The 26,297-nt window shown below is 42.9% G+C and overlaps 1 protein-coding gene across 1 annotated transcript; it reads left to right on the top strand.

The window, feature by feature from the left end:
* rnf217 (ring finger protein 217) lies at nt 1-22,226 on the top strand. The gene is made up of 6 exons (XM_021600368.2): nt 1-1,219; nt 15,475-15,696; nt 16,029-16,193; nt 17,109-17,310; nt 18,441-18,512; nt 19,980-22,226. The coding sequence occupies exons 1-6, from the start codon at nt 308-310 to the stop codon at nt 20,054-20,056; spliced, it is 1,650 nt and encodes a 549-aa protein (XP_021456043.2). The 5' UTR covers nt 1-307; the 3' UTR covers nt 20,057-22,226.
* The last annotated feature ends 4,071 nt before the right edge of the window (nt 22,227-26,297 follow it).

The raw sequence follows: 26,297 nt of genomic DNA, 5'->3' as shown, positions 1-26,297 counted from the left end.
CGCTGGGCAGACAAGGATCCCCCAGACTGCACTATCAAAGTAAAATAAAACCAAAACGTAATAGGTGGATATGTATGAAACCTTCTTGCTTGTTTTTCATTGACAAATGCGCTGCCGTTTGCCACAGCCAAAGAGCTGGATGTTTGGATGAAGTCAAACAGCTACCACGTTACGGATTTATTTTCTCCCACACGCAGACCCGGAAGCAGAAATACAGACTTGGGCTTTGTTTTGTTTTGTTAGTATCTGGACTGGAGTTGGAGGGGAAGCGACAACGTGTGCATGGTCGGGGAGTTATACCTTGGGAATGGAAGATGAACACATTTCTCTCAATGTTTACAAGTGTACAATGCCTAGTTTTGTCAGCAGTTATGACGAAGAGACAGTCTGCAATCCATCAGAAGTGTTTGATAAAGTTGAGACATCAGGCACAGATTTGATTCAAGATGCCTGGGAAACAAAGATCCGAGCACAAGACGGGGCATCGGAGACGCACAAACACAGACCTGAGAGAACGAGTTGTAAAGAAAATGTTGAAGGATACAGTTTCAGAAAACCGACTGCAGTGGATATTTTGAGGAATTTCGGGACGACGAGATCCCCCCCGAATTCCAATTACAATTCAGCAGATGACCAAAAAGAGCCAGAGGATGCCGTGGTAGAAATTGTTTTAAATGAACGAATTAATTATGTGGACCTTGAAAAGTCAAGTGGTAGTGAAACGAAGGGTGGAGAAGAGCAAATCGCAGATCACACAGAGGGATTAACGTCATCCGATTTGGATGAAGTCGATGTAACAGATTCTGACGAAATTTGTGAAAGTAGCAGGGCTGACGACGATGTCGTACAGTTGAAGGAACATGTTTACTGTACGGTATACTGTATTGCAAACGATAACTACAGGAAACCGGCTGACAATGCCGGAGAACACCAATATAATGGGGCGATAACTCCGTCAACATCAAACGTCGCCACAGAGCCATCCACGGATTTGCAGCAGCAGAGCGATTTGGAACTAGGCCACCCCTCTGTCCCGGAGCCATACACCCTATCGAACCTGATTGATCCTAGAACTCTGAACAACTTTTACAACGGGGATTACAATGTATCAATTGTCTTGACCTGTCGCATCTGTCTGGACGACAAGCACATAAAGCCGCTACATTGTTGCAAGAAGGCTGTCTGCGAGGAATGCCTGAAGAGATACATCAGTTCACAGGTATAAACCTGGCATCACAGTTCACTGAAGGCTGTCTCCAGCGTCACATGTTTTCTGTGTCAAGCCGTTTGGATGAAGTGTGTGTGTGTCTGTGTGTGTGTGCGTTCAATAGACACAGGGTAAATCCGCAACCCTTTTGATTTGAACGAAACCATAGTTGCCCATTGTAGAGGTGCTAAGAGAAATGTATTTTTTGGACCTGAATGCCAAAACATTCAAGAGATAAGGTGCTCAAAGGTGACCCATTTTGCATACCCCACTATAACCATGAGACACCCATGTCTTCCTCACTGGAAAAGATAAACGGTTGAGATTGACATAATTTAAAAGCTTAGTGTTGTCAACATTTTATAATTTCTGGAAAAAACGTTTTTTTATTTTTTTGAAATGCATTTTTTAACCTTTTAATGTAATCTAATCTAATCTAATGTTATCTAAAAACGCATAAAAGGCGATTTGTTTTCTTCATATTTGTATATATTGTAGCTTTGACCTTATTTGACATCATCTGAGGTTTTTGTGTTGTTCCCGCCATCAGTTGAGACACAACATGCTCTTGAATACACGGTGGGTGTCATGTTTTGGCTGATAAATATACTAAAATAGTCAGAAAATAAACATTTCAACATTCAAATCGTACCACAAAGACGGTTGGAGTTCCACACAACAGATAATGTTGTTTTAAATTATACTGTCAATCCCCCATAGGAAACCTATTGAAATCACACACCATTTAGCCCAGGGGCTGTTGGCTAGAGTGAAGTAGCCAAGACCAGTGTAGGCACATTTGCTATTTAACGCAACAGTTTTTGTGAAAAAAAACTATTGGTAGAGTTGAAAATGCGATAGATACACATTAAACTTTACATTTTTATTCGGTACATGAAAACTGAAGGGAAGCATTACATTTTATGTGCACTACGTCATGACGCACTTTATATCTGCATAAAGTCTGGTAGAAACACACCACTGGTGGGAAAAATGCACATATTCTCTTCATGCTGAAATTAGAATATTCCCATGAAAATCTGTCGCCAATTTGATGGAAATGTAGCTAGTCACACAGAAAGAGATAGGGCCTATACATATTCAAACGAGGCCTACCTGTTGTGATTATTGTGGGTTTTCACAACACAAATGTATGTTTACCCTCATTGGATTAGCTTTGGGATCATTTGAGACACTCCCTAGCTCATTGGCATGTCAATAGCTTATCCAGGTGCAGTATGTAGTGGTATGTAGACATTTGGCTGCCTGTGTCGTACTGTATACCCAATGGGAGCGTTGGTCCATGTGCTCAGACTAGTTACCACGAGGAGGAACACCTGCTGGGGCAGTCAGCTGGGAGAGTACTGGGGTCTAGTATTACACTGTACACCATGTGCTCAACTACCTGAGGTAGATCCAGTCAAAGTAGTCTGTCTCCGCTGCAGCCTGGAAGAGAGACAAGTAATTGGGATGTAGGTTAGTATAGTGATAAATTAACAGGTTTAACAATTTTCCATCTTAGTATTAGTGTTATGCCTATGTGCCAGTATTTTGCTGGGCAGCTTGGGGAGAAGGGATGGAAGGAATATCCCATTGTGTTGTAACTGTGCTGCCTGTCTCAGCCATTGTTTTCCTTGTTTAGGGAAGCCATGTGCTTCCTGCTTGCTGAACCTACTGACTCCTCATGTAAGGAACAATCTGCAACAGTGCTGTGCTATGGAATTCAACAGGATAACTAGGCCCAACTCTGTGCTACTGAGTGTAAAGTGAAGGGATATGTTAGGCATTCCCCAGAGAATGTATCCGTGTCCCTGTCTATCCTTGAATAAAGTGTGGGATGACTATGGTATACAAAGTTTCTATGGACGGCTAACACAGAAAACCTGTGTGTGGTGTCTGTGGGTGGTTTGCACAGATATGGAGGATGTAGAAAAAACAAGTAAAGAAATTGACTAAAGAAATTGCAACATCAGTGAAGGCACTGACTGACTGCCTGCAAAATGGATTTGTTGGCTGAGTGCTGTGGGTGTGCTGTCTATCCTCACGGCTGATGGCAGCAGCGGAGGTAGGGTTGGAGATTGTAATGTGTGGCTGTAATTGATAGCTTAATCCAGGGGTTCCCCAGCGTTTTATACAACCCCGCGATGTTAACAACAAAAAAAAAAAAAGTGATGTGATCAACGGCCAATGTTTACTTTAATAATTGTGGCTATGAGAGTCTACTACAAATCAGTCTGACAGTACTTTTGACTGTATTTCAATCTGAAAGTATGGTGTGAAGTGACTGGAATGCATCAGAAAGGTATTGGGAAGTTCAGAAGATAATCAGGCAATAATGTTGCATGATCTTCTGTGTAGAAAATATGTTAATTTTCCACAGTCTGATTTAGTGCCTGCCCATTGGGCAAAGACTTCATTTCAACCCCAAACATCTGTGATGACGTTGAATCAATGTGCAAAAACTGATTGGATTTGCAAAGAGTCATTAGCGTAGCCCAAATTTGAACATAAATCCAATGACATGGTGACATTTGTTGTTGATTTCACATTGAATGTGTTAGTTGACAACTCAACCAAATGCATACAAAAAAAAATCACAAACGCAACATGTAACAATTTCCACAATTTTACTAACTTACAGTTCATATAAGGAAATCAGTACATCAAAAATACATTCATTACGCCATCGTTTATGGATTTCACATGACAGCCATGGGTGGGCCTGGGAGGGCATAGGCCCACCCACTTAGGAGCCAGGCCCACCCACTGGGGAACCAGGCCCAGCGAAGCAGAATTCGTTTTCCCCACAAAAGGGCTTTAATACAGACAGAAATACTCCTCAGTTTCATCAGCTGGGTGGGTGGCCCCAGACGATCCCGCAGGGTAAGAAACCGGATGTGGAGGTTCTGTGCTGGCGTGGTTATGGTCGTGAGGCCAGTTGGGCATACTGCCAAATTCTCTGAAATGACATTGGAGGTGGCTTATGGTAGAGAAATTAACATTCAGTTCTCGGGGAACTGCTCTGGAGGATGTTCCTGCAGTCAGAATGCCGATTGCACACTCTCTCAACACTTTAGACATCTGTGGCATTGTGTTGTGTGACACAACTGCACATTTTAGAGTGGCCTTTGATTGTCCCCAGCACAAGGTGCACCTGTGTAATGATCATGCTGTTGAATCAGCTTCTTGATATGCCACACCTGTCAGGTTGATGGATTATCTTGGCAAAGGAGAAATGCTCTCTAAAAGGGATGTAAATAAATTTGTGCACACAATATGAGGGAAATACGTTTTTTTGTGCATATGGAAAAAATATCTGGGATCTTTTATTTCAGCTCATGAGGTAAGGGACCAACCAGCACATGTTGCATTTATATTTTTGTTCAGTGTAAATCAAAACTACACGTTGAGCTGGGTGATCTAGTACTCTCTGTTCTAATGGGTCCTGTGCTTGTTGGCATTGTAGAGTGAAACAGGACACACGTACACATTCCAGAGTGTCTTATCTTTCAGTAATAGGGTCCTAATATTTTGTAGCTTCAACCGTTCAAAAGATACAGCCTCATTTGTAGGAAGAGAGCAGACCTCTAGCGGCTACTGGAGGTTACTGCCGTAACCCTGGTTCTATGAACAAAGTGTGATTATTATTATTTGTTATTTTTTTCAGGGTTTCAAATCAGGCGACCCAACATGTGGCCGCGACCCCTAGCTTGGAAAACGCTGGCCTAATCACAGAGCTCTGTCCCTGTAGCACCTAATGAAATCCCGTTGCTCTTCCACGAGAGGCTGTGTGCTGCTGTGTGTTCTCTCTGAAGACGATGTCAGTTGGCCACCAAGACGGATCTTGTTATTGTCGTCTATGTAGCATCAGATTGCAGACTGTTCCTTGACTCAAATCCAATTTAGTCCTTGACTCATCAAGGTCAGGATAGGGACTGATACAGCACAAGAGCATTTCCATGTAAAAGACCCATCAGCGCCAACATACGAAGTTCATAGGAGCATATCAAATTTGGGTGTCAAATGAAAGCTGAGAGTCAATATTTTTGGGGAAATGAAAGCATAGATACATTTTTCAACCATTTTCCATAAGAAAATGTTGGCATAAGCAAAGGCTTCGATTTTTGGATAAACAGAAGGAAAAGGGGGTTTTAGAAAATGGCTTAAAAGGTATCACACATACATCAAAACACAATGATGTTGACGTAAAGACCCTACCAACTCATATCAACACATGTTTAGTTTTGGAGAAATTGTTTACCTTCTGTAAGTTTAAGAAATGTTGCCTTGTGCCTTGAATTCTGTTACCAAAAGCCCACATATTTTTGCATTGTAATTTCAGAAAATGTTCATGATACAGTATATCTGCACCAGTAGTGGGAGTATAGTGTTTCACAGTATTACTTACCCGCAAGTGTTATGATTAGCTGTGATATTCGCCTATTGATTTCTCCTGCTGGTGCGGCATCTGTTGTCAAAATGGTGAAAGCTGTTTTGACTTTGTGGTTCTCTGGTGGAAATCGGGTAAAACGGCCAATGTTGAAAAAATTCTACACTGTTCGTTCAGTTTTTTGTGTATTTGAGAAAGCAAACACTTAATATGGTAGGGAATCATTGTACCTTCTAAATCTCTGTGAAATATATTTTCAATAACAAGGCTCAAGCACGAGTCTCCGCCATGTTACGGGGAAATGGGATGCCATGTTACGGGGGAGATTTGTTTTTAATGTAGCCTAGTGCTATTGCAATTCACCTAGCTTCCACATACTGTAGGGGAGAAATTCTAGGTGTAGCACCTTTTAAGATATTTGCTCATTTCTCTCCCTCATGAGGAGGGAGGATAATGAAGTTCACAGAAGTAAAAAGTAATAGTAGACCTACCCATTAGTTATAGTGATTTTACTGATATCAAATTTGTTTATGAATTATTAAGAGATTAAAACTTGTTTCTGTTACCACGTCGGTAACAGAAATACTGCAACTAAATTAGCCTCAATGGGAAATTATAATAGTCACAAACCACAATGGGGTCACCTGCTACTGTTGTCCCTTCCACTTGCATACTGTTATGTTCAGCTCATAACTGTTTTCTTTCTTTTGTCTGGCGGTCAAACCAAGTGTCTTCGTCTGGACAACCCCTCTCTATCTCTCTCTCTCTGCCTTTCTCTGAACCTACCATGTTTCACAAGTTTGGACAGTACAATACATTACTGAGTACAGCACAGTACAGTACAGTGAGCAGAGCATTAGTGAGCAGGTGTACAATAGTTACAGTGAGCAGAGTTACAGTGAGTTACAGTGTACATTAGTTACAGTGAGCAGAGTACAATAGAGTACATGAAGGAAAAGTAGAGTAGAGAACACTATGTTGTACTCTACTATACTGAACTACACTCTACTTTACTGTACTCTACTGTGCTCTGCTTTGCTGTGCTGTGATGTCCAAACTTGTGAAACATGAGGAGAATAACGTTCATATGCATATCTGTGTAGTACAGATCAGGGACCCATGATGTAATTCCGTTACCATAATTCTGTTACCGGGTGTAAATCCATTTCACTTACTGTAGTTCAATAACCAAAATACATTTTGTTCAAACTCAAGGTGAACTCAAGTATGTCATAGCTGACACCCAATTCTTTCTGCAGACATCTTTGAATCTTAATTCGGAGCAGATATTTACAGTACCTTCAATAAATTATTCAACACCCCTTGACTTTTTCCACATTTTGTTGTGTTACAGGCTGAATTTTAAAACGGATTAAATTGAGATGTTGTGTCATTGGCCTAGAACACGCAATCCCATGTCAAAGTGGGATTATGTTTTAGACATTTTTACTAATTCATTAAAAATGAAAGCGGAATCGTCTTGGGTCAATAAGTATTCAACCCCTTTGTTATGGCAAGGAAGTAAGAATTTCACCAACAAGTCACATAATAAGTTGCATGGACTCACTCTGTGTGCAATAATAGTGTTTAACATGATTTTTGAATGACTACCTCTTCTTCGTACCCCACACATGTAATTATCAGTAAGGTCCCTCAGTCAAGCAGTGAATTTCAGACAGATTCAACCGCAAAGACCAGGGAGTTTTTCCACTGCCTCGCAAAGAAAGGCATTTATTGGTAGATGGGTAAAAATACTAGAAAGCAGACAATGCATATCCCTCTGAGCATGATGAGGTTATTAATTACACTTTGGATGGTGTATCAATACACCCAGTCACCAGAAAGATACAGGCGTCCTTCCAAACTCAGTTGCCAGAGAGGAAGGAAACTGCTCATGGATTTCACCATGAAGCCAATGGTTCACAACAGTTAATGGCTGTGATAGGAGAAAACTGAGGATGGATCAACAACATACTCCACAATACTAACAATACCCTAAATGACAGAGTGAAAAGAAGGATGCCTGTACAGAATAAAAAATCTTCAAAAATGTGCATCCTGTATGCAATAAGGCTCTAAAGTAAAACTGCAAAAAATGTGGCAAATAAATTATGTCCTGAATACAAAGTGTTATGTTTGGGGCAAATCCAACACAACACATCACTGAGTACCACTCTTCAAATGTTCAAGCATGGCAGTGGCTGCATCATGTTATGGGTATGCTTGTCATCGACAAGGACTAGGGAGCTTTTTTTGATAAAAATAAATGGAATAGACCTAAGCACAGGCCAAATCCTAGAGGAAAACCTGGTTCAGTCTACTTTCCAAAAGACACTGGGAGACATTCACCTTTCAGCAGGACAATAACCTAAAACAAAAGGCCAAATATATAGTGGAGTTGCTTACCAAGACAACATTGAATGTTCCTGAGTTGCTTACTTACAGTTTTGACTTAAATCTTCTTGAAAATCTATGGCAAGAAAAAGGCTGTCTAGCAATGATCAACAGCCAACTTGACAGAGCTTGAAGGTTAAAAAAAGAACAATAATGCAAAATATTGTACAATCCAGGTGTGCAAAGAAAGCTCTTAGAGACTTATCCAGAAAGACTCACAGCTGTAATCGCTGCCAAAGGTGATTCTAGCATGTATTGAGTCAGGGGTGTGAATACTTAGGTAAATTAGTTATTTCTGTATTTCATGTTCAATACATTTGCAAAAATGTACCAAAACATGTTTTCCCTTTGTTATTATGGGATATTGTGTGTAGATGGATGAGGGAAAAAAGTAATACATTTTGAATTCAGGTTGTAATTCAACAAAATTAACGAAAAGTCCAAGTGGTATGAATACTTTCTAAAGGCACTGTAACAGAGTTTTTGGAAAACGTGGTCACATAACAAACCTTAAAGAGATTTTACAGTAATTCCGTTACTAAAGTGTACATCTGCACAGTTCTTCCACCAAATGAGCCTCTGTACATTTTTCAGTGGAAATTGTTCAAAGTAGTCCCATGTGCATGGAGTTGTACGGTTTGTTAAACATAGAAATTCATGTTTTTTTTGTTTGGCATACATTTTAATTGAGAGAAAGAAAAAAACTGGGTCAAAGAGTAATTCCGTTACCGTGGAATTCCTCCATGTTCACATGGGCTTCTTTAGGGATGAATTGGCAAATTCAATTGTTTCCAGGCTGTAATGAGCAGGCTGAGGGTTTCAGGGGCAGCAGCACAGTCATCCTGTCCAACCATAGTTTATGTGGTTTGCTGCTGCTACTGCTCACAGTGATATTATTATGCTGTAATAGCTGTATAATTCAAAATGTGCCCAATTGATTAGGCACTGTGTGGACATTGTTGTGTCTAATGGATGTAATTGGGGAATGACAGGGCCTTTTGTTCTACTGTTAGGGTTTGTCTTGCGTTCTTTGGCTTGGCTTTGGCAGTTATGAATCTGCTTGTGCTAACCTGTAAAACCTGCCTGTTGAAATGGTTCTCCTGCGCCAAACAAAGTGTAATGTCTGTTACAGTACATTAACACGTTAAACACAGTAACTTCAACTGCTTGCTTCATAAAGTGGCAGTGTCTGTCATGCCTATTGCTTTTCAGTGCATTAAACCTTGATTTAGAGGATTTGCTGTTGGCTCTCTTAGGCTCAAATGCTCTCAGACTTGTGCACTGGTTTCTAAGCGTTTCCAGTGACCTGTGGACAGTACATTCTATGATTCAAAGAGTTTTAGGCATTCCTTGCTTTGTGTGAGTTCTATGGATCCTATCCTACAGTTTAGGCCTAGTTGCTCTCCAAAACTTGTCCAATAATTGGCCAAAGTTTTCTGTCTCAACCGATGTGGGCTTGAAGTACACGCCTACCAGCTCTTGAGTCCTACAGTGTCTTTTCTTCTCCCTTTGGAGGAGTTCTGATAGCTGCTTTGCCTGCAATGATTAAAACTGTCATTGCTTTTAATATCTGTATTTGTATTCCTGTTAGGGTGACGTCTGGTCTGATGATAAAAGCCTGTATGTCTTATAGTCTGAATATAATAGGCTGTGTGAGGGGCCTCCCAAGTGGTGCAGTGGTCTAAGGTACTGCATCGCAGTGCTAGCTGTGCCACTAGAGATTCTCGGTTCGAGTCCAGACCGGGAAACCCATGGGGCGGCGCACAATTGTCCCAGCGTCGTCCGCGTTAGGGGAGGGTTTGGCCGGCATCGCACACTAGCGACTCCTGTGGCGGTCCGTGCGCAGTGCACGCTGACACGGTCGCCAGGTGTACATTGTTTCCTCCGACACATTGGTGCGGCTGGCTTCCACATTAAGCGGGCATTGTGTCAAGAAGCAGTGCGGCTTGGTTGGGTCATGTTTCGGAGGACGCATGGCTCTCGACCCTCACCTCTCCCGAGTCTGTACGGGAGTTGCAGCGATGAGACAAGACTGTAACTACCAATTGGATACCACGAAATTGCTCTCAATTCATGTGATGCTGCCAGATCAAAGGGATGGAAATACAAATAGTTAAATCTCCTCACCATGTCTTGGGTGCAAAAAGGCACTGCATTTAAATGGCTAATTCTTCTTATAATCGAGCCACAAGCGTATCCTCAGTTCCTCCTTGCTTTCTGAGCCCTGTCACAGCCGAGCCACGTATTGTCTACTTCCGACTCGTTTTTTTCCCCTTTTGGTTGATTACAACATATTATTACTTCCTATTTCCTTTGATTAAGGGACTCGTTGTTATTGACTCGCCATCTTTATATTGTAGAGGAAACTCCTATCAGGCTTAGTCTGTCTAATTGTGTTAAATAAACATGCCTCAATGAATCTCAATGAGAAGAGGCTGATAAGTAGTTGTGTGCCGGTCAGTCTTTGACGATTGCAATGTTCTGACCTTCTGCCAGGATCCAGGAAGGACGTTATCCTGCCCTCTAGATCCGGAGTGATGCCACGTGTCTCAATCCTGTCCCTCACATTGGCTCAGAGGCGTTACATACATGAGCTTGGCATACCACTGGTTTGTCATCCCTGTCAGAGAATATGAAGACTTTCCTCTCAGTACATATCAAAGTATTGCAGATGCTGCAAGACACATTGTTATTCGCTTGTCTTTTTGCATGGTTACGTAATAGTATCCCTAACATCTTATTATGACGAACACGGACAATATAACACTGGTAGGGACGTGACTGATTCTCCAAAGCTGTGATCAAACCGACGCTGAACGTTTGAGTATCTGTAGATTCACGTCAGCATCGCAAATCGTTTCATGAGCATAGCTGAAGTGTGACATAGCATAAGGAAGTATAGAAGGGGCCACCCTAGGTAGTATTCACTGTGTTGCTTCTTGCATTGTCACATTGCTACCAGTCTTATTTTGTGCCACTCCTCTACCAAAGCTGGTTCCACCGGCTCAGGGTGAACACCATGGACAGGTGTGTGTGTGTGTGTGTGTGTGTGTGTGTGTGTGTGTGTGTGTGTGTGTGTGTGTGTGTGTGTGTGTGTGTGTGTGTGTGTGTGTGTGTGTGTGTGTGTGTGTGTGTGTGTGTGTGTGAGTGAGCAATGGACAGTGAGAAAGAGACCTCTAGCCCGGGGGGGTCGCCTGAGGACAGAAGCCTAATAAAGTTAATCTGCACCTCTGGTCATTAGTGAAATCAGGGCTAAAATTAGGCCTAATAAAGGGATGAAAACGCACTCCCGGAGATCGCTCATTATTATCTCTGCTAGACTGTGGTGGACTACAGTTTCTCCTCTGCTCACATGTGTTTGGCTCTGAAGCAGCAGGGCAGTTATACTAGGCTCCCGAGTGGCGCAGCGGTCTAAGACACTGCATCTCAGTGCTAGAGGCATCCAGGCTGTATCACAACCGGTCGTGATTGGGAGTCCTATAGGGCGGTGCACAATTGGCCCAGCGATGAACTAAGGACATGCATCTGGCTCTATTACAGGGGAAGTCGGAAGTTTACATGCACTTAATTTGGAGTCACTCCACAAATTTCTTGTTAACAAACTTTCGTTTTATCAAGTCGGTTAGGATATCTACTTTGTGCATGACACAAGTAATTTTTCCAACAATTGTTTACAGACAGATTATTTCACTCATAATTCACTGTATCACAATTCCAGTGGGTCAGAAGTTTACATACACTAAGTTGACTGTGCCTTTAAACAGATTGGGAAATTCCAGAAAAATAATATTTAGAATATTCTGATAGGCAAATTGACATCATTTGAGTCAATTGGAGGTGTACCTGTCGATGTATTTCATGGCCTAACTTCAAACTCAGTGCCTCTTTGCTTGACATCATGGGAAAATCAAAAGAAATCAGCCAAGACCTCAGAAAAAATTGTAGACCTCCACAAGTCTGATTCATCCTTGGGAGCAATTTCAAGGAAGAAGCCACTGCTCCAAAACCGCCATAAAAAAGCCAGACTAGGGTTTGCAATTGCACATTGGGACAAAGATCGTACTTTTGGAGAAATGTCCTCTGGTCTGATGAAACAAAAATAGAACTGTTTGGCCATAATGACCATTGTTATGTTTGGAAGAAAAGGAGGAGACTTGCAAGCCGAAGAACACCATCCCAACCGTGAAGCACGGCGTTGTGGGGCTTTGTTGCAGGAGGGACTGGTGCACTTCACAAAATAGGTGGCATCGGGAGGTAGGAAAATTATGTGGATATATTAAAGAAACATCTCAAGACATCAGTTAAGTTAAAGCTTGGTCGCAAATGGGTCTTCCAAATGGACAACGACCCCAAGCATACTTCCAAAGTTGTGGCAAAATGGCTTAAGGACAACAAAGTCAAGGTATTGGAGTGGCCATCACAAAGCCCCATAGAAAATTTGTGGGCAGAACTGAAAAAGTGTGTGCGAGCAAGGAGGCCTACAAACCTGACTCAGTTTCACCAGCTCTGTCAGGAGGAATGGGCCAAAATTCACCCAACTTATTGTGGGAAGCTTGTAGAAGGCTACCCGAAATGTTTGACTGAAGTTTTTACAACGATTAAATGTCAGGAATTGTGAAAAACTGAGTTTAGATGTATTTGGCTAAGGTGTATGTAAACTTCCGACTTCAACTGTATATGAAGAATTTAGCCATTTAAATTAGGCTTTTTAAAATACAGCGTCGTTCGGGTTTGGCCGGGGAAGGCCTTCATTGTAAAAAATACTTTGTTCTTAACTGACTTGCCTAGTTTAATAAAGGTTAAATCAAATAAAAACAAAAAAACAGCACTAGATCACTAATGGTATGCCCTGGCGAAATCCAGGGGCACACTGCTCTTAGAGGAGAAGGTAGATGTTATAGGCCTATATATTTTTCACACCTTGCCACTGCTCTAGTGTCCCTGCCGTGTTGGCTGACAGGGTCACTGTCCTGTGGCCTGGTTGATGGGTGTAGAGTTGGGCTCCAGGGTCGCCCAGGGGACACCCTCGTCACTGGGCACCACCTTCACAGGTGGTGACTCTCTTACTGACTGTCTCGTCTCATCAGCATCACAGCCTAGCTCGTCCTAAGCCTGTGACCTTGTCTGTGCAGGTTTAGCCAATAGCTGGGAATTCCCAATGCAAGTCACAACACAAACATCCCACATATTCACTTCCCTTTATTTACACACACAGTAGTTATTAGTGATGGGGGGGGGGGGGGGGGGGGGGAATATTGATACAGTCACATTTTTCAATATTATTTTTCAACAATATTATATTAACTTTGGCTCAAAGTATTGATTTGTAAAACAAAAAATGCTACTGTAGGTAGCGTTAGCTAGCGCTAGTCGGTCAAAACTCCAGTATGTTTTATCCTATAGCTCGTTCTCCATCTTCTTTTTTAAATAGTGAGCCAACATGTTTTCAGAGGTTTTATTTCCGTGACAGTCGTAGTATCGAATCACAATACATATTGTATCGGCACCTAAGTATCATTATAATATCGTATCGTGAGATCCCTGGTAATTCTCAGCCCTAGAAGATACGTATATCATGCTGGTGCCCATACAGGGTTAGTTACATTAGGCCAGACATATTATTAGAGGAACCAAGCCTGTAATGAATAAATACACGTATTACATTTTTAGCTAATACATGTTATTTTGTCCAGACCAGTCAGCTGGACTAAAGTCAAATGAAGGTCCCCACTCCACAGGAGTTGGCTGACTTCATAGTTCCGGGAAAGAACAGTGTATTACTGATATCCCACTGTTTCACCAGATTATCATCTCAGTTGCACTGTGACTCCTCTTTCTTGGAGAGTTTTCGATCAGCTATCTCTAAAGAACAGTCTGTGTTTTGTTCTCACTTTAGGCCTACCTAGTTCTGACCACCAACCTCTCATGTGAGCTCATTGGGCAACAATGGCTGAGCTGCTGCTGCGGTGCACTTAGCAACCCCAGAGCAGAACAGAGTAGACAGCCTGGCCCTGAGGAACTGAGCTGAGTGCAGGGCCAGTAACAGCCCATAGGGCCAGAGGTCAGACTGTCATAGTGTTAGGAGCATGCTCAGTCTGCTGGGCATTACCCCAGAGGTGTGCTGTGTCACTCTCTAGTCTAGGGGTAGGCAACTAAATTCAGCCGTGGACCGGTTTTTGTCAGAACAAATAAGGCCAAAAAGAGATTTGAAAATAACAATATTTTCCTAACTTGATTACATTGAGACATGATCACATTTTTATATATATATTTGTGGGAATACTTGGGAACAGATTTCCTAAATTAAGCAAATTTTTTGCTGGATTCCTGGTGATTTTACAGTGTATTTTGACAAACATTTTTAAAAAACACGTTTTTAAAACTCATGTGTCAGTTTTGGCCCACCTGTTGCTGACCCCCTGCTCTAGCGTCTGCTTAGTCTACTGTATGTACTACAGGCCTAGCCAGCAGAGGATTAGTTAGATCAGAGCAGCAATACTGTGTACTAATCCTCTGGGAGGCCTGGACCTGGCCTGCCCTTCTGTCTGTACCATCCCTTCGGTGGTAGTGGGGTGGAGGCTAAGACTGTCACTGAGACCTTGTACTAGGGCCCTTCTTCCTCTGTTGTTTTCCACAGCTGTAGTAGTAGGCCACTACTGTTGTTCATGGAAGCCTTCCAGCTTCACCCAGGAAGTCCCAGTCTGACACCACGTCAACGTGAACAATGTGGGCGGAATGAAACCTTATTGATACCAGAAATCTCTCCTCGCTCCCTGCTCTACTCCTGCCTCTGGGAACCAGTGGAGGTCACAGAGGAATGAGAGCATTGAGCCCTCTCTTAAAACCCAGATCCTAAAGAAAGACCCCCCCCCCCCATTCACACATTCACACACTCACACACACAGTATTTATATTATAAGGGTAGTATGGTAACAATTAACTTTGCCTTATGTCAGTTAGCCTACAGTACCTGCCAGGCCATGTACAATGAGTGTATAAAACATTAGGTACACCTGCGCTTTCCATGACGGACTGACCAGGTGAAAGCTATGATCCCTTATAGATGTCACCTGTTAAATCCACTCCAGTCGGTGTAGATTGAAGGGAAGGATTTTGAAGCCTTGAGACATGGATTGTGTATCATTCAGAGGGTGAATGAATGTAAGTGCCTTTGAACAGGGTATTGTAGTGGGTGCCAGGTGCACCGGTTTGAGTGTGTCAAGAACCGCAACGCTGCTGTATTGTATGTAATTGTATTGCTTTGTCTACCCTTCATCTTCATAACACATTACGCAATCCAGTAGCTTCATGTATTGACAATATTTGATAACCGGATCTAAGGCCAATGGCAATGTGTTTACATGTAACGTATGACCACTGTCCATTCGGTAGATGATCCTAATTTGTCATACAGCATTCTGTAGAGTAGATCAGGAACCACGTCTCTCTTCATTGATCTGTGTAATGTCTATGTCTGCCCCAGGTCAGGGTGGGCAGAGCGGACATCGTGTGCCCCATCACGGAGTGCAGTGGTTACCTGGAGGAGAGCCTGGTGGTGTCCCACCTGGGCAGCGAGGAAGTGGCTAAATACAAGTACTTCCTGGAGTTGAGCCGGGTCGACTCCAGCACCAAACCCTGTCCCCAGTGCAGCCAGTTCACCTCGCTGAAAGGACGCACCCCCAGCAAGGCAGACCACAAATACAAGGTGAGAGAGAGGGACTATACTGTTCTGAGATCAGATATTATACAGAAGGACTGAGCCCAAGTAAAAGGTGAGTACAGGGCCTCTGCTGTTTCTAGCACGAACCCTGATATTATACAGTAATAATAAGAAAATATCTGAATTACATGTCTTTCTGAAGAATGCATATAATCTGACCTTGTGTACTGCTTTGGGAAACGCTTGGGTTCCTTAAATCATCGACAAAGTGCATCATTGTGCATAATTAATGATGGAGGCTTTAGTCTGTGCAGACAGGCACATCTATGCACTGTATGCCGTGCATCTAGCCGATCACATGTCTATGCCCTCTGCAGATCCAGTGCACCAAGTGTCAGTTTGTGTGGTGTTTCAAGTGCCAAGCCCCATGGCACGACGGTTTGAAGTGCCGGGACTACAGGAAGGGGGACAAGCTGCTGCGTCACTGGGCCAGCGTCATCGAGCACGGCCAGAGGAATGCCCAGAAGTGCCCCCGCTGCAAAGTGAGTGACAGGGCCAGGAGAGTTTACAAAAATAGCAAACCTTGCTCCTTGAGGGAGATTTAGGTTGACAGTTTTGCAGCAAAACGATGGTCCTTAAAAGGTGTTCACTTGACTAGGAAGGTGGTGTTTAAAGTGAGCAAACACAGCAAGCCCTGTATCTCAGAAAAACCTGCTAATTGTGTTTAAAGAATCTCAAGAGAGGACCGACAGTTCTCCAGCCCTTTATGTCTACATTAGGTTATTAGAGATGTGCTTTTCAGGTGTTCTCCAGCCATGACACTGTCCTCGGTGCATGTTCCCTCTCTCTCTCTCTCTCAGAGCTTCAAACACAGGGTTAGGAAAGAGAGAGACAGAGAGATATTGTTGTTGTCTTTGTCTCCCTAGTCCACTTGTAACGATGGCTAGAAATGAAGCATTCCAGGAAGTCATAAGACTGAGCCTGGGGTCAGAAAGTCCATACCAAATTAGATTTGGAGAGCAACAACAGCAAACACAACACAGGACTGCTGATTCTTCAAGGTGGTGGGATCCATCACTGATGTGTAGGCTGCGAGCTGTCTGTCTGTCCATGGCAGCACTCTCCTCTCAATGTACTGTCAGTCGGCATGAGTCAGGGAGAGGGGTTGAGTGAGGCTCAGATATCAGGACAAAATGTTTCATTATTTTTCCTTAAAACAAGCCAAAACACTTTGTCCGCCACACAGCTTGAAGTATAGGCTACAGCCTGTGTTTTATATTCTGAAAAGACCTTCGATGAACTAACTGATAGTCTCGTAATTGCTACATATTCTCAAGAGTTATTCATTTGTGCAGAAGTTAGGATCTCACTTGAGACGAACAACGACTTCTAAAGGCTTTATAGATGGAGCATTCACGAAGTCATATGTCGCTCCCCGATGATGTCACGCTCCCCAGATCCACATCCAGAGGACGGAGGGCTGCGATCACATGAACTGCACCCAGTGCAGCACCAACTTCTGCTACCGCTGTGGGGAGAAGTACCGCCACCTGCGATTCTTCGGGGATCACACGTCCAACCTCAGCGTGTTCGGCTGCAAGTACCGCTACCTTCCTGAGAAGCCCCACCTCCGCCGGCTGGTCCGGGGGTCCGTGTGTGGTGAGTCTACCCAGCCTCAGCCCGGGCCCCAGGGGCCCTTAAAGACTTCATAGAAGGGACACATTGGGATTCACTAAGTTATTAACCATTACATTTTATGGCATATAGAAAATATAGACCCTCTAGTGCTGATTTAAAAAGATGCTCTGATTAGCAATTGTAATTTTTTGGCCTTATGCCTGACTGCTGAATGTAGTTATGACACTTCCTGTGACTTTCCTCCTTTGTCTCTGTGATCAGACTCAGAGAGATAGATAGGCAGGCGGGGGCGACGAGGAAACTTCAATTACCATGTGGGTGGCCTTTCATCCTCTTAATCAAATCCCGCTGCTTATGAATAATTCACACAATAATGAAGACGATCAAAACGGCATGTACTAGCTTGTTGCTGCTGATATGACTCTTTCATAAACCCGTTTTCGCTATACAATTACTGCCTCTGCTAAAAGTTTGCATTGTTGTCACGGCTCTGAAGTCAGAACAATACCGGCGTACTATAGTAGCAACCACAGAGGTTTGCATGACCCTTATCAGCAGAACGTCCTTATCTGAGGTTACGCGTGTCTCTGTGACCCTGCCTGCCGTCTCTGAATAGTAAACAGCTCTCCCGAGAGATGCAGTAGCTTTCTAAGAGGTGTTCTGACTGCAACTCGGTGTCTGTCGTATCCCCAGGGGCTCAGGCAGTGTGGCGTGTAGTGACATGCGGGGCCTCAGCTGTTGCTCCCCGAGTGGGGTTAGCTAAAGTTAGTCAGAGGCTGCAGGTTGCCAATGGAAACATCTGACACACGGTTGACTGTGGGCTAATGTGGCCTTCAGAGGGGCTCCAACTACCTTCTATTAAGGCACTGCTCACACAACTCACATTCTATTGTTTTGACAGCCTTGACAATGTTGCCCCCATATTCAGGCGCAATACTACAAACAACTGTGTTTGTTTTTATTAGGAAGACCCCATCTGCACCCCTATCCTATTTCAACCAATGTTTGATAGCCTGTTGAAAATGTTGATGTGCTGTCTACGAGGCTGCTATTCCAAACTCCCCTGTCCTCCCCATGCATTTTCATGTGTGTACTTGTCCTGACCCGTTATGAACATCTGTGTTGTCTCTTCTGTCTTCCTCCAATCCCAGTAAGTAAAGTGGTGGTGGCCCCTGTTGTCGTAGTCTTGGTGATGGTGGTTGGAGCCTTATCCCTGGTCGTAGGTAAGCACTGTTACATCCTGTTCTAATCCTCAAGAGAACTTGACACATTAGATAACCAGTGGTGCTTTAGATATAATCTATAATGTGTTACTTTCTCTTGGGTCAGGTAGGTACATGTTGTGTGACTCGGCTTGTCCAGTGGCTGTGGTGTGCTGGCGAGGGCCACCTGTGTCTTGGTGTAAACAGATAGAAGCGGCTAAGTGTCTGCTTTTTCAGATAGCTCTGCAACACTGGGCGGTGGGAGAATGACACGCTGATATAAAGCTGTTGACAGTCACTTGTTAATCCGGCAAAATGTTAAATGTTGTTATTTACGTTGGATAAAAGTAAACACTCAAAGCTATTTCACACACTGCAGTTGAGGAACAATGGGAAAGTAATTCTGCTTTGAAAGTTGATGAACTTGTTATCCCACCTTTGAGAAAATGGCCCTTGAATGTTTTGCTACACCTACTGGAGAGCTCCCCTTTGTCTACACCCATTCAGCATCGTTCACACCCTCTAAAGCCTTAGCCCCACCCATCTCTTTAAGGATTCTCATGTGAGGCCATGTGCTAAACAGAGTGGGTAAGGTGGTGTAGTAAACAACCGAAGATTTCAAAAACTCCAGGTAAAAAATACACTTTATCTAGTCCTTGGCCTATATCCTAGTCTGACTTTTGTGCAGGTCATGTTGTTCTTCACATTAGCATCTCTGGTAAAAACACACTATATCAAATACTATCAACGTTTATTTGTCACATGCACAGGATACAGAAGGTGTAAATGGTACAGTGAAATAGTTACTTGCATAGTAGCAATATCAAAATAGAAAGCTTCCAGATAAAAAATATTGTACACTGAACAAAAATATCAAATGTAAAGTGTTGGTCCCATGTTTCAGGAGCTGAAATAAAAGATCCCAGAAATGTTCCATATGCACAAAAAGCTTATTTCCCTCAAATGTTGTGAACAAATTAGTTTACATCCTTGTTAGTGAGCATACCTTTGCCAAGATAATCCATCCACCTGACAGGTGTGGCATATCAAGAAGTGGATTAAAGGGAAAAGGGGATACCTTGTTAGTTGTACAACTGAATGCAATGAAATGTGTCTTCCGCATTTAACCCAACTCCTCTGAATCAGAGAGGTGCGGAGGGCTGCCTTAATCAACATCCACATCTTCAGCGCCCGGGAACAGTGGTTTAACTTCCTTGCTCAGGGCAGAGCGACAGATTTTTACCTTGTCAGCTTGGGGATTTGATACCGGCTACCTTTCGGGTTACTGTCCCAACGCTCCTACCCGCCAGACTACCTGCCCCCCCCTTCACAGGTGCACCTTGTGCTGGGGACAATAAAAGGCCACTTCCTTGTGGGAATTGTCACATCATTTGCATGCATTAACTGTCAGTCATTTCACTGAGTTTACTGCTCGCTCTATATATTAACCTGCCTGTTCTCTCCTGCTCTGCTCCGCTCTCTTCTCAGGCCTCGTGGCCTTCCCTATCTACTACATCTGTAAGAAGAGACGGAAGCGCACCCAGGGGACAGGCCGCTGGCTCTGAGCTGAGGACCATGACAGTGTGGTCAGGACCCTGCTCCAGAGGCGTGGCCCAGCGAGGGGACACAGGGTTGGGGGAGGGGTCCTTCCAACACGCCCCACTAGTTTCTAGCCCCAGCCTGAGAAGAACCATGCTTTAGAGTGGGCTCCTCTCTTTACTTTATGTCCACCACAAAACTGTCTGTGGCTCCTCCTCCAGCCTGTGGATCTGAAGGCTCACAGAGCACACAGAGCAGTCTACTACTGTTCCCTCCCACTAGTGACCAGGATTGCTGAGGAGAGGCCAACTGACAGGCAGGTACAGCCTCTGGTATCAAGAAGCCACTCAATTTCTTTTAGAAAAGTTTGAGGTTATTTATTGAATGGTTTTTAGTACTGTTGTTTGGTTTTGTTTTTTTGTCTGGGCTCATATAGCATGGATAGTGAAACAAAAACACATTGGATAGAATGAGAAAGAGTCCCTCAAGGTGTGTGGGTGAGTTTATCACCATTCTATTGGTTACGCGTACAGTAGAATGCCTTTTGCGGACCCTGAGAACCTGCAAATATCAGGGATTGTATTGTGGTGCATACATAGATAGTTACATCACATCAAGCAATTGATTTCTCATTGTTAAGGACCAATCCCTAACTGTTTCCTGTAAGTGAGATTCCGGCTCCATTCAGCCGCTTCCGCCACTGCCAACCTCGGAGTGCTGTGCCCACACACACACACACACACACTGGTATTTGCATCGTCAACAAAATGCATTTAAGTCTTTTTCATTGTAGAAAACAGTGGGGACAGCACTGTTTAAATAACTGCTGTTTGATGCCTAGTAATCATTTATCAATAATCTCATCCATACTTGCAAAGTAGGGTTTTACCCTATCTCTGTTTTACTAAGTGTTCTATTGTCCTAAATGATCCAGACAAATGTGGTCCAATTTAACGAATGGGAGAAGTCTGAGTGTTCACAGACAATAACCGAAAAGTGCTTCATGCATTGGATACATTTTCTGCCTCCTTCAATGGTCAATATCAGATGTTTTCTGTGAGAATAGATCTAAAAACACACTTAAAACATATCTGTGGAGGACGGACCAATGGACAGACAGACTGTAAGAACCGTAAATGATCCAGAAGTCATGGTTTTGTTATTTACCTTGAGGAGCCTATTTAAGGAACTCACTTTCAAACTCACTAGATTGCTTGCAACAACCACTTTCCCATAGTCTTCCATTATTTAAATCTAGTTAAAGTGTCGTACATGCTATTTGTATATGAATGTGTCCATGAACTTCATACTAGTCATGTCAGGGGTTTTTGTTCACATCAAATGTGTGTCTTGACATCATTAATAATTAACTATCGTTCATTCTCCATTTTAATATAAAACACTGATTACAATAGGGAATGGTAATTAACCTAACACCAAGTCAATTTGTGCACAACATCAGCACAGGAAAAACAGTCGTGTTTGTAACACAGATGACAATCAAGTATCTCTTAGACTTAAAAAAAAAAAGTGGCCTTTGATGTAAGTACCCTTTTGAAAGCCACACAATAGACCTGGAGCTGTGCCAGGGGAATGGTGGATTTTATGAATCTTAAAAGGATGTAACTTGGCAACATTGGGCCTGTCCAACATTTTCCCCCCCTATCCCCCCAAATCCCCAACCTTCTCACTGTGGGCGCTGTATATATCAGACATTCAGCTCTGCATTGATTATTATTGTGTTATTAATGACACAGACTATGATGATGATGATGATGATGATGGAGATCGATGAATGCTCGGTCACTACTTACCGTGTGGACTTCAGTTACCACAATGTCAAAGGTCATGGACAGAATTTGAACTCTATTAGGCTTTTGTAATTAATCTCAGGGAGCATTCTGTTACCATTCTCCACGGCTGTCTTTCCCTGCATGCTCCTGTAGCTGCCACTGTACTATGTGATCAAAACATGTCACACATATTGTTTGTTTTTACATGGTTTTAAAGATGTATCTTACCTGACGCCAGATATAATTTTGAAAATTTTTCTCACCAAGTCATCACCTGGATAATACAGTTGAAGTCGGAAGTTTACATACACTTAGGCTGGAGTCATTAAAACTCATTTTTCAACCACTCCACAAATTGCTATACAAACTATAGTTTTGGCAAGTTGGTTAGGACATCTACATCGTGAATGTCACAAGTAATTTTTCCAACAATTGTTTACAGACAGATTATTTCACTTATACTTCACAGTATCACAATTCCAGTGGGTCAGAAGTTCACATACACTAAGTGGACTGTGCCTTTATATAGCTTGAAAAATTCCAGAAAATGATGTCACGACTTTAGAAGCTTCTGATAGGCTAATTGACATAATTTAAGTCAATTGGATGTGTACCTGTGGATGCATTTTAAGGCCTACCTTCAAACTCAGTGCCTCTTTGCTTGACATCATGGGAAAATCAAAAGAAATCAGCCAAGACCCCAGAAATTATTTTGTAGACCTCCACAAGTCTGGTTCATCCTTGGGAGCAATTTCCAAACGCCTGAAGGTACCACGTTCATCTGTACAAACAATAGTACGCAAGTATAAACACCATGGGACCACGCAGCCATCGTACCGCTCAGGAAGGAGACGCGTTCTTTCTCCTAGAGATGAACGTACTTTGGTGCGAAAAGTGCAAATCAACCCCAGAACAACAGCAAAGGACCTTGTGAAGATGCTGGAGGAAACAGGTACAAAAGTATCTATATCCACAGTAAAACAAGTCCTATATTGACATAACCTGAATGGCCGCTCAGCAAGGAAGAAACCACAGCTCCAAAACCGCCATAAAAAAGCCAGAATAGGGTTACAACTGCACATGGGGACAAAGATCATACTTTTTGGAGAAATGTCCTCTGGTCTGATGAAACAAAAATAGAACTGTTTGGCCATAATGACCATCGTTATGTTTGGAGGAAAAAGGGGGAGGCTTGCAAGCTGAAGAACACCATCCCAACCGTGAAGCATGGGGGTGGCAGCATCATGTTGTGGGGGTGCTTTGCTGCCGGAGGGACTGGTGCACTTCACAAAATAGATGGCATCATGAGGTTGGAAAATTATGTGGATATATTGAAGCAACATCTCAAGACATCAGTCAGGAAGTTGAAGCTTGGTCAGAAATGGGTCTTCCAAATGGACAATGACCCCAAACATACTTCCAAAGTTGTGGCAAAATGGCTTAAGGACAACAAAGTCAAGGTATTGGAGTGGCCATCACAAAGCCCTGACCTCAATCTTCTATAAAATTTGTGGGCAGAACTGAAAAAGCATGTGCGAGCAACGAGGCCTACAAACCTGACTCATTTACACCAGCTCTGTCAGGAGGAATGGGACAATATTCGCCCACAATAAATGTATTGTTGGAAGCTTGTGGAAGGCTACCCGAAACGTTTGACCCAAGTTAAACAATTTAACAGCAATGCTACCAAATACAAATTGAATATATGTAAACTTCTGACCTACTGGGTGATGAAAGAAATAAAAGCTGTATTAAATTATTCTCTCTACTATTATTCGGACATTTCACATTCTTAAAATAAAGTGGTGATCCTAACTGACCTAAGACGGGGCATTTTTACTAGGATTAAATGTCAGGAATTGTGAAAAACTGAGTTTAAATGTAGTTGGCTAAGGTGTATGCAAACTTCCAACTTCAACTGTATATTAAGATGCCATTGTTTGATGCCACTTTTAGTGTATACATGTTACATTTTAATCTGACATCGGATTGGGTAGGTGGAGGATCCACCTCGGACGTCTGAACTCGCCAGGGGGCTTATCGGCTGGCTGAAGCCCCTATTCGTGCCATTGTGGCCTGGTTACCATAAAAATATGACTGGTGCCTTTACAAAGATCATTGATATAGGCTTGACGGTCTCATCTCTGCTCCAAAAACGTCTGTAGCTTGCACAACTGAAATGGTAAATTTCTCCTGATCTACCCATTGTAGATGTCAATTATCTAGTAGTTTAAAGCTACAACAACACCAATAGTCGTTTTTCATGTATTGGTTGGTTTATGAAATTCAAATGCACAGATTTGTATTCTACTTTTGTTTGTGGTTCTTCTGTGCTGCTGCACCACTATCTTCACAGTTCATGTCATTCACGTTTAGCTGTTTGTGTCAGATGTAATTGTGGAGTCATTAAAAAGTGATGGTTAAAACGCCAAAAACATATGTCTTTTTTTTGTGTGAACAATTGTTTTTATTGGATCACGTCAAAGGCAATACAATCAACAAATGAACCTTGGGGAATTGGACACGATGCAGACAATTACATTGATGGAAGCTACGATCTATAGATATGGAATATTAAAGCTGATCTACCTCCTAAAGAAAATAGTTATAATAATCTACCTTCTTCCTGTATTAAGCCAGGCAAACCAATTGATGGCTCAACAAAAAACACTGTCTTGCACTTACCAACTGTGATGTATAGTTTTTAAAAGATCTCTGGCCCTTCCCTCCCTGACCAAACCCCATTCCATCCATCCACAAAGATGTCCTATTCAGAAGTTGTTTTTACAGAAACATGATCACCCTTTATTTCCGTTAGTGCTTGCCCCCTCTGAGAGTAGCCTACACCACACCAGCCCGGCCAAGCTGTTTTGTTATCTGTCCTGTCCACTCTATCTTCCCTGGATGGACAGACATAGGAGAAGTCCCAAATGGCACTCTATTCCCTTTATAGTGCACTACTTTTGACCAGGGTCTATAGTCGACCACTACAGTATATAGGGTGGCATTTGGGATGCACAGGCAGCTCCCCAACGTCATGTAACCCAACCGGGGCCAGTGCTTACTCAGCAATACATAGCTCTGGGATCAGCTGACCTTGCAGCTGTGGTGGCCACTGAGAAAGTGAGTCATGACTTCTAGCTGGTTATGGACCCACAGGTCAAGAGGAGGATTCCTGGGGGATGGGGAAGTAGTTATAACAGGGCCTTCAAACAGCCAAGCTCTGTGGCTGTGGACTCAGCTCCCAGCTGGTTCCTTCCTTCCAATCGGGATCATCTGATTTATTGTGTGTGATTAGAATGCTGTGAACAGCTGTGTAAATATACAGCACTCCATATCAAACAAATTCAACAACACAGAGGCTCAGCAGAGCTGAAAAAGCTATGAAATATACAACACATTTAATGAGAATTTCCTGTAGTTAGTGGTTATGCTTTGGCAATATTACATACAGTAGTAATATAGGCTTTTGTTGCTGTTCTGCCCGATGCAAGGGCCTCATGTCACAATAATAAACCAATGTGATCTGAATCATTGTTAATCATAATGAAAATTCCATTCAGTCAATTGAATATCCTGCCTCCTGTTTCATTCTGTAATGTGGCCTTGATGTCTGTCTGTGGGACTGTTTCCTCATGGTGTGGGGCTGTGCTCCTCTGTCTTCATACTAGCTGACACAGACATCCTGTTGACAGAGCTAAGACAGAATAAGACTTGGCAGAGCTGCAGAGGGGAGCTCAGCTGCCAGTACTAGTACATACTAGTACCACACTGATTCCTGGTACAGCATAAAATAAAGCACATCCATATTAAAACTCCCAGTGAATTACAGAATTTCATATGGTGTTTTGATAAGACAGGGAAACATTTAATCTTTAAAATCCGTTTGAAATTACTTTCACGGAAAGATTACAGCTTCAGAATGCAAGGTTTTTCAAAAACACATCAGAGCTGAAAAGAGCAGCTGCTGCTTTGAGGGAGATGTGTTCAGTGCTGTTTCTAGGCATAAGCGGTATAATCGGCTTTTTTGTTTGTTTTGGGAGTAAGTCGGGGTCTCAACTTTGTAGATACACTATACAGTATATACAAAAGTATGTGGACACCCCTTCAATTTAGTGGATTCGGCAATTTTAGCCACACCCATTGCTGACAGGTGTATAAAATTGAGCACACAGCCATGCAATCTCCATAGACAAAAATGGCAGTAGAATGGCCTTACTGAAGAGCTCAGTGACTTTCAATGTGGCACCGTCATAGGATGCCACTGTTCAGAAAGTCAGTTCGTCAAATTTCTGGCCTGCTAGAGCTGCCCCGGTCAACTGTATGGGCTGTTACTGTGAAGTGGACATGTCTAGGAGCAACAACGGCTCAGCCACGAAGTGGTAGGTCACATAAGCTCACAGAACGGGACCGCCAAGTGCTGAAGTGTGTAGCGAGTAAAAATCGCCTGTCCTTGGTTGCAACACTCACTACC

Source organism: Oncorhynchus mykiss, chromosome 4 (genome assembly GCF_013265735.2).
Source record: "Oncorhynchus mykiss isolate Arlee chromosome 4, USDA_OmykA_1.1, whole genome shotgun sequence".
NCBI lineage: Eukaryota > Metazoa > Chordata > Actinopteri > Salmoniformes > Salmonidae > Oncorhynchus > Oncorhynchus mykiss.
This window is presented reverse-complemented; position numbering and strand designations above follow the sequence as displayed.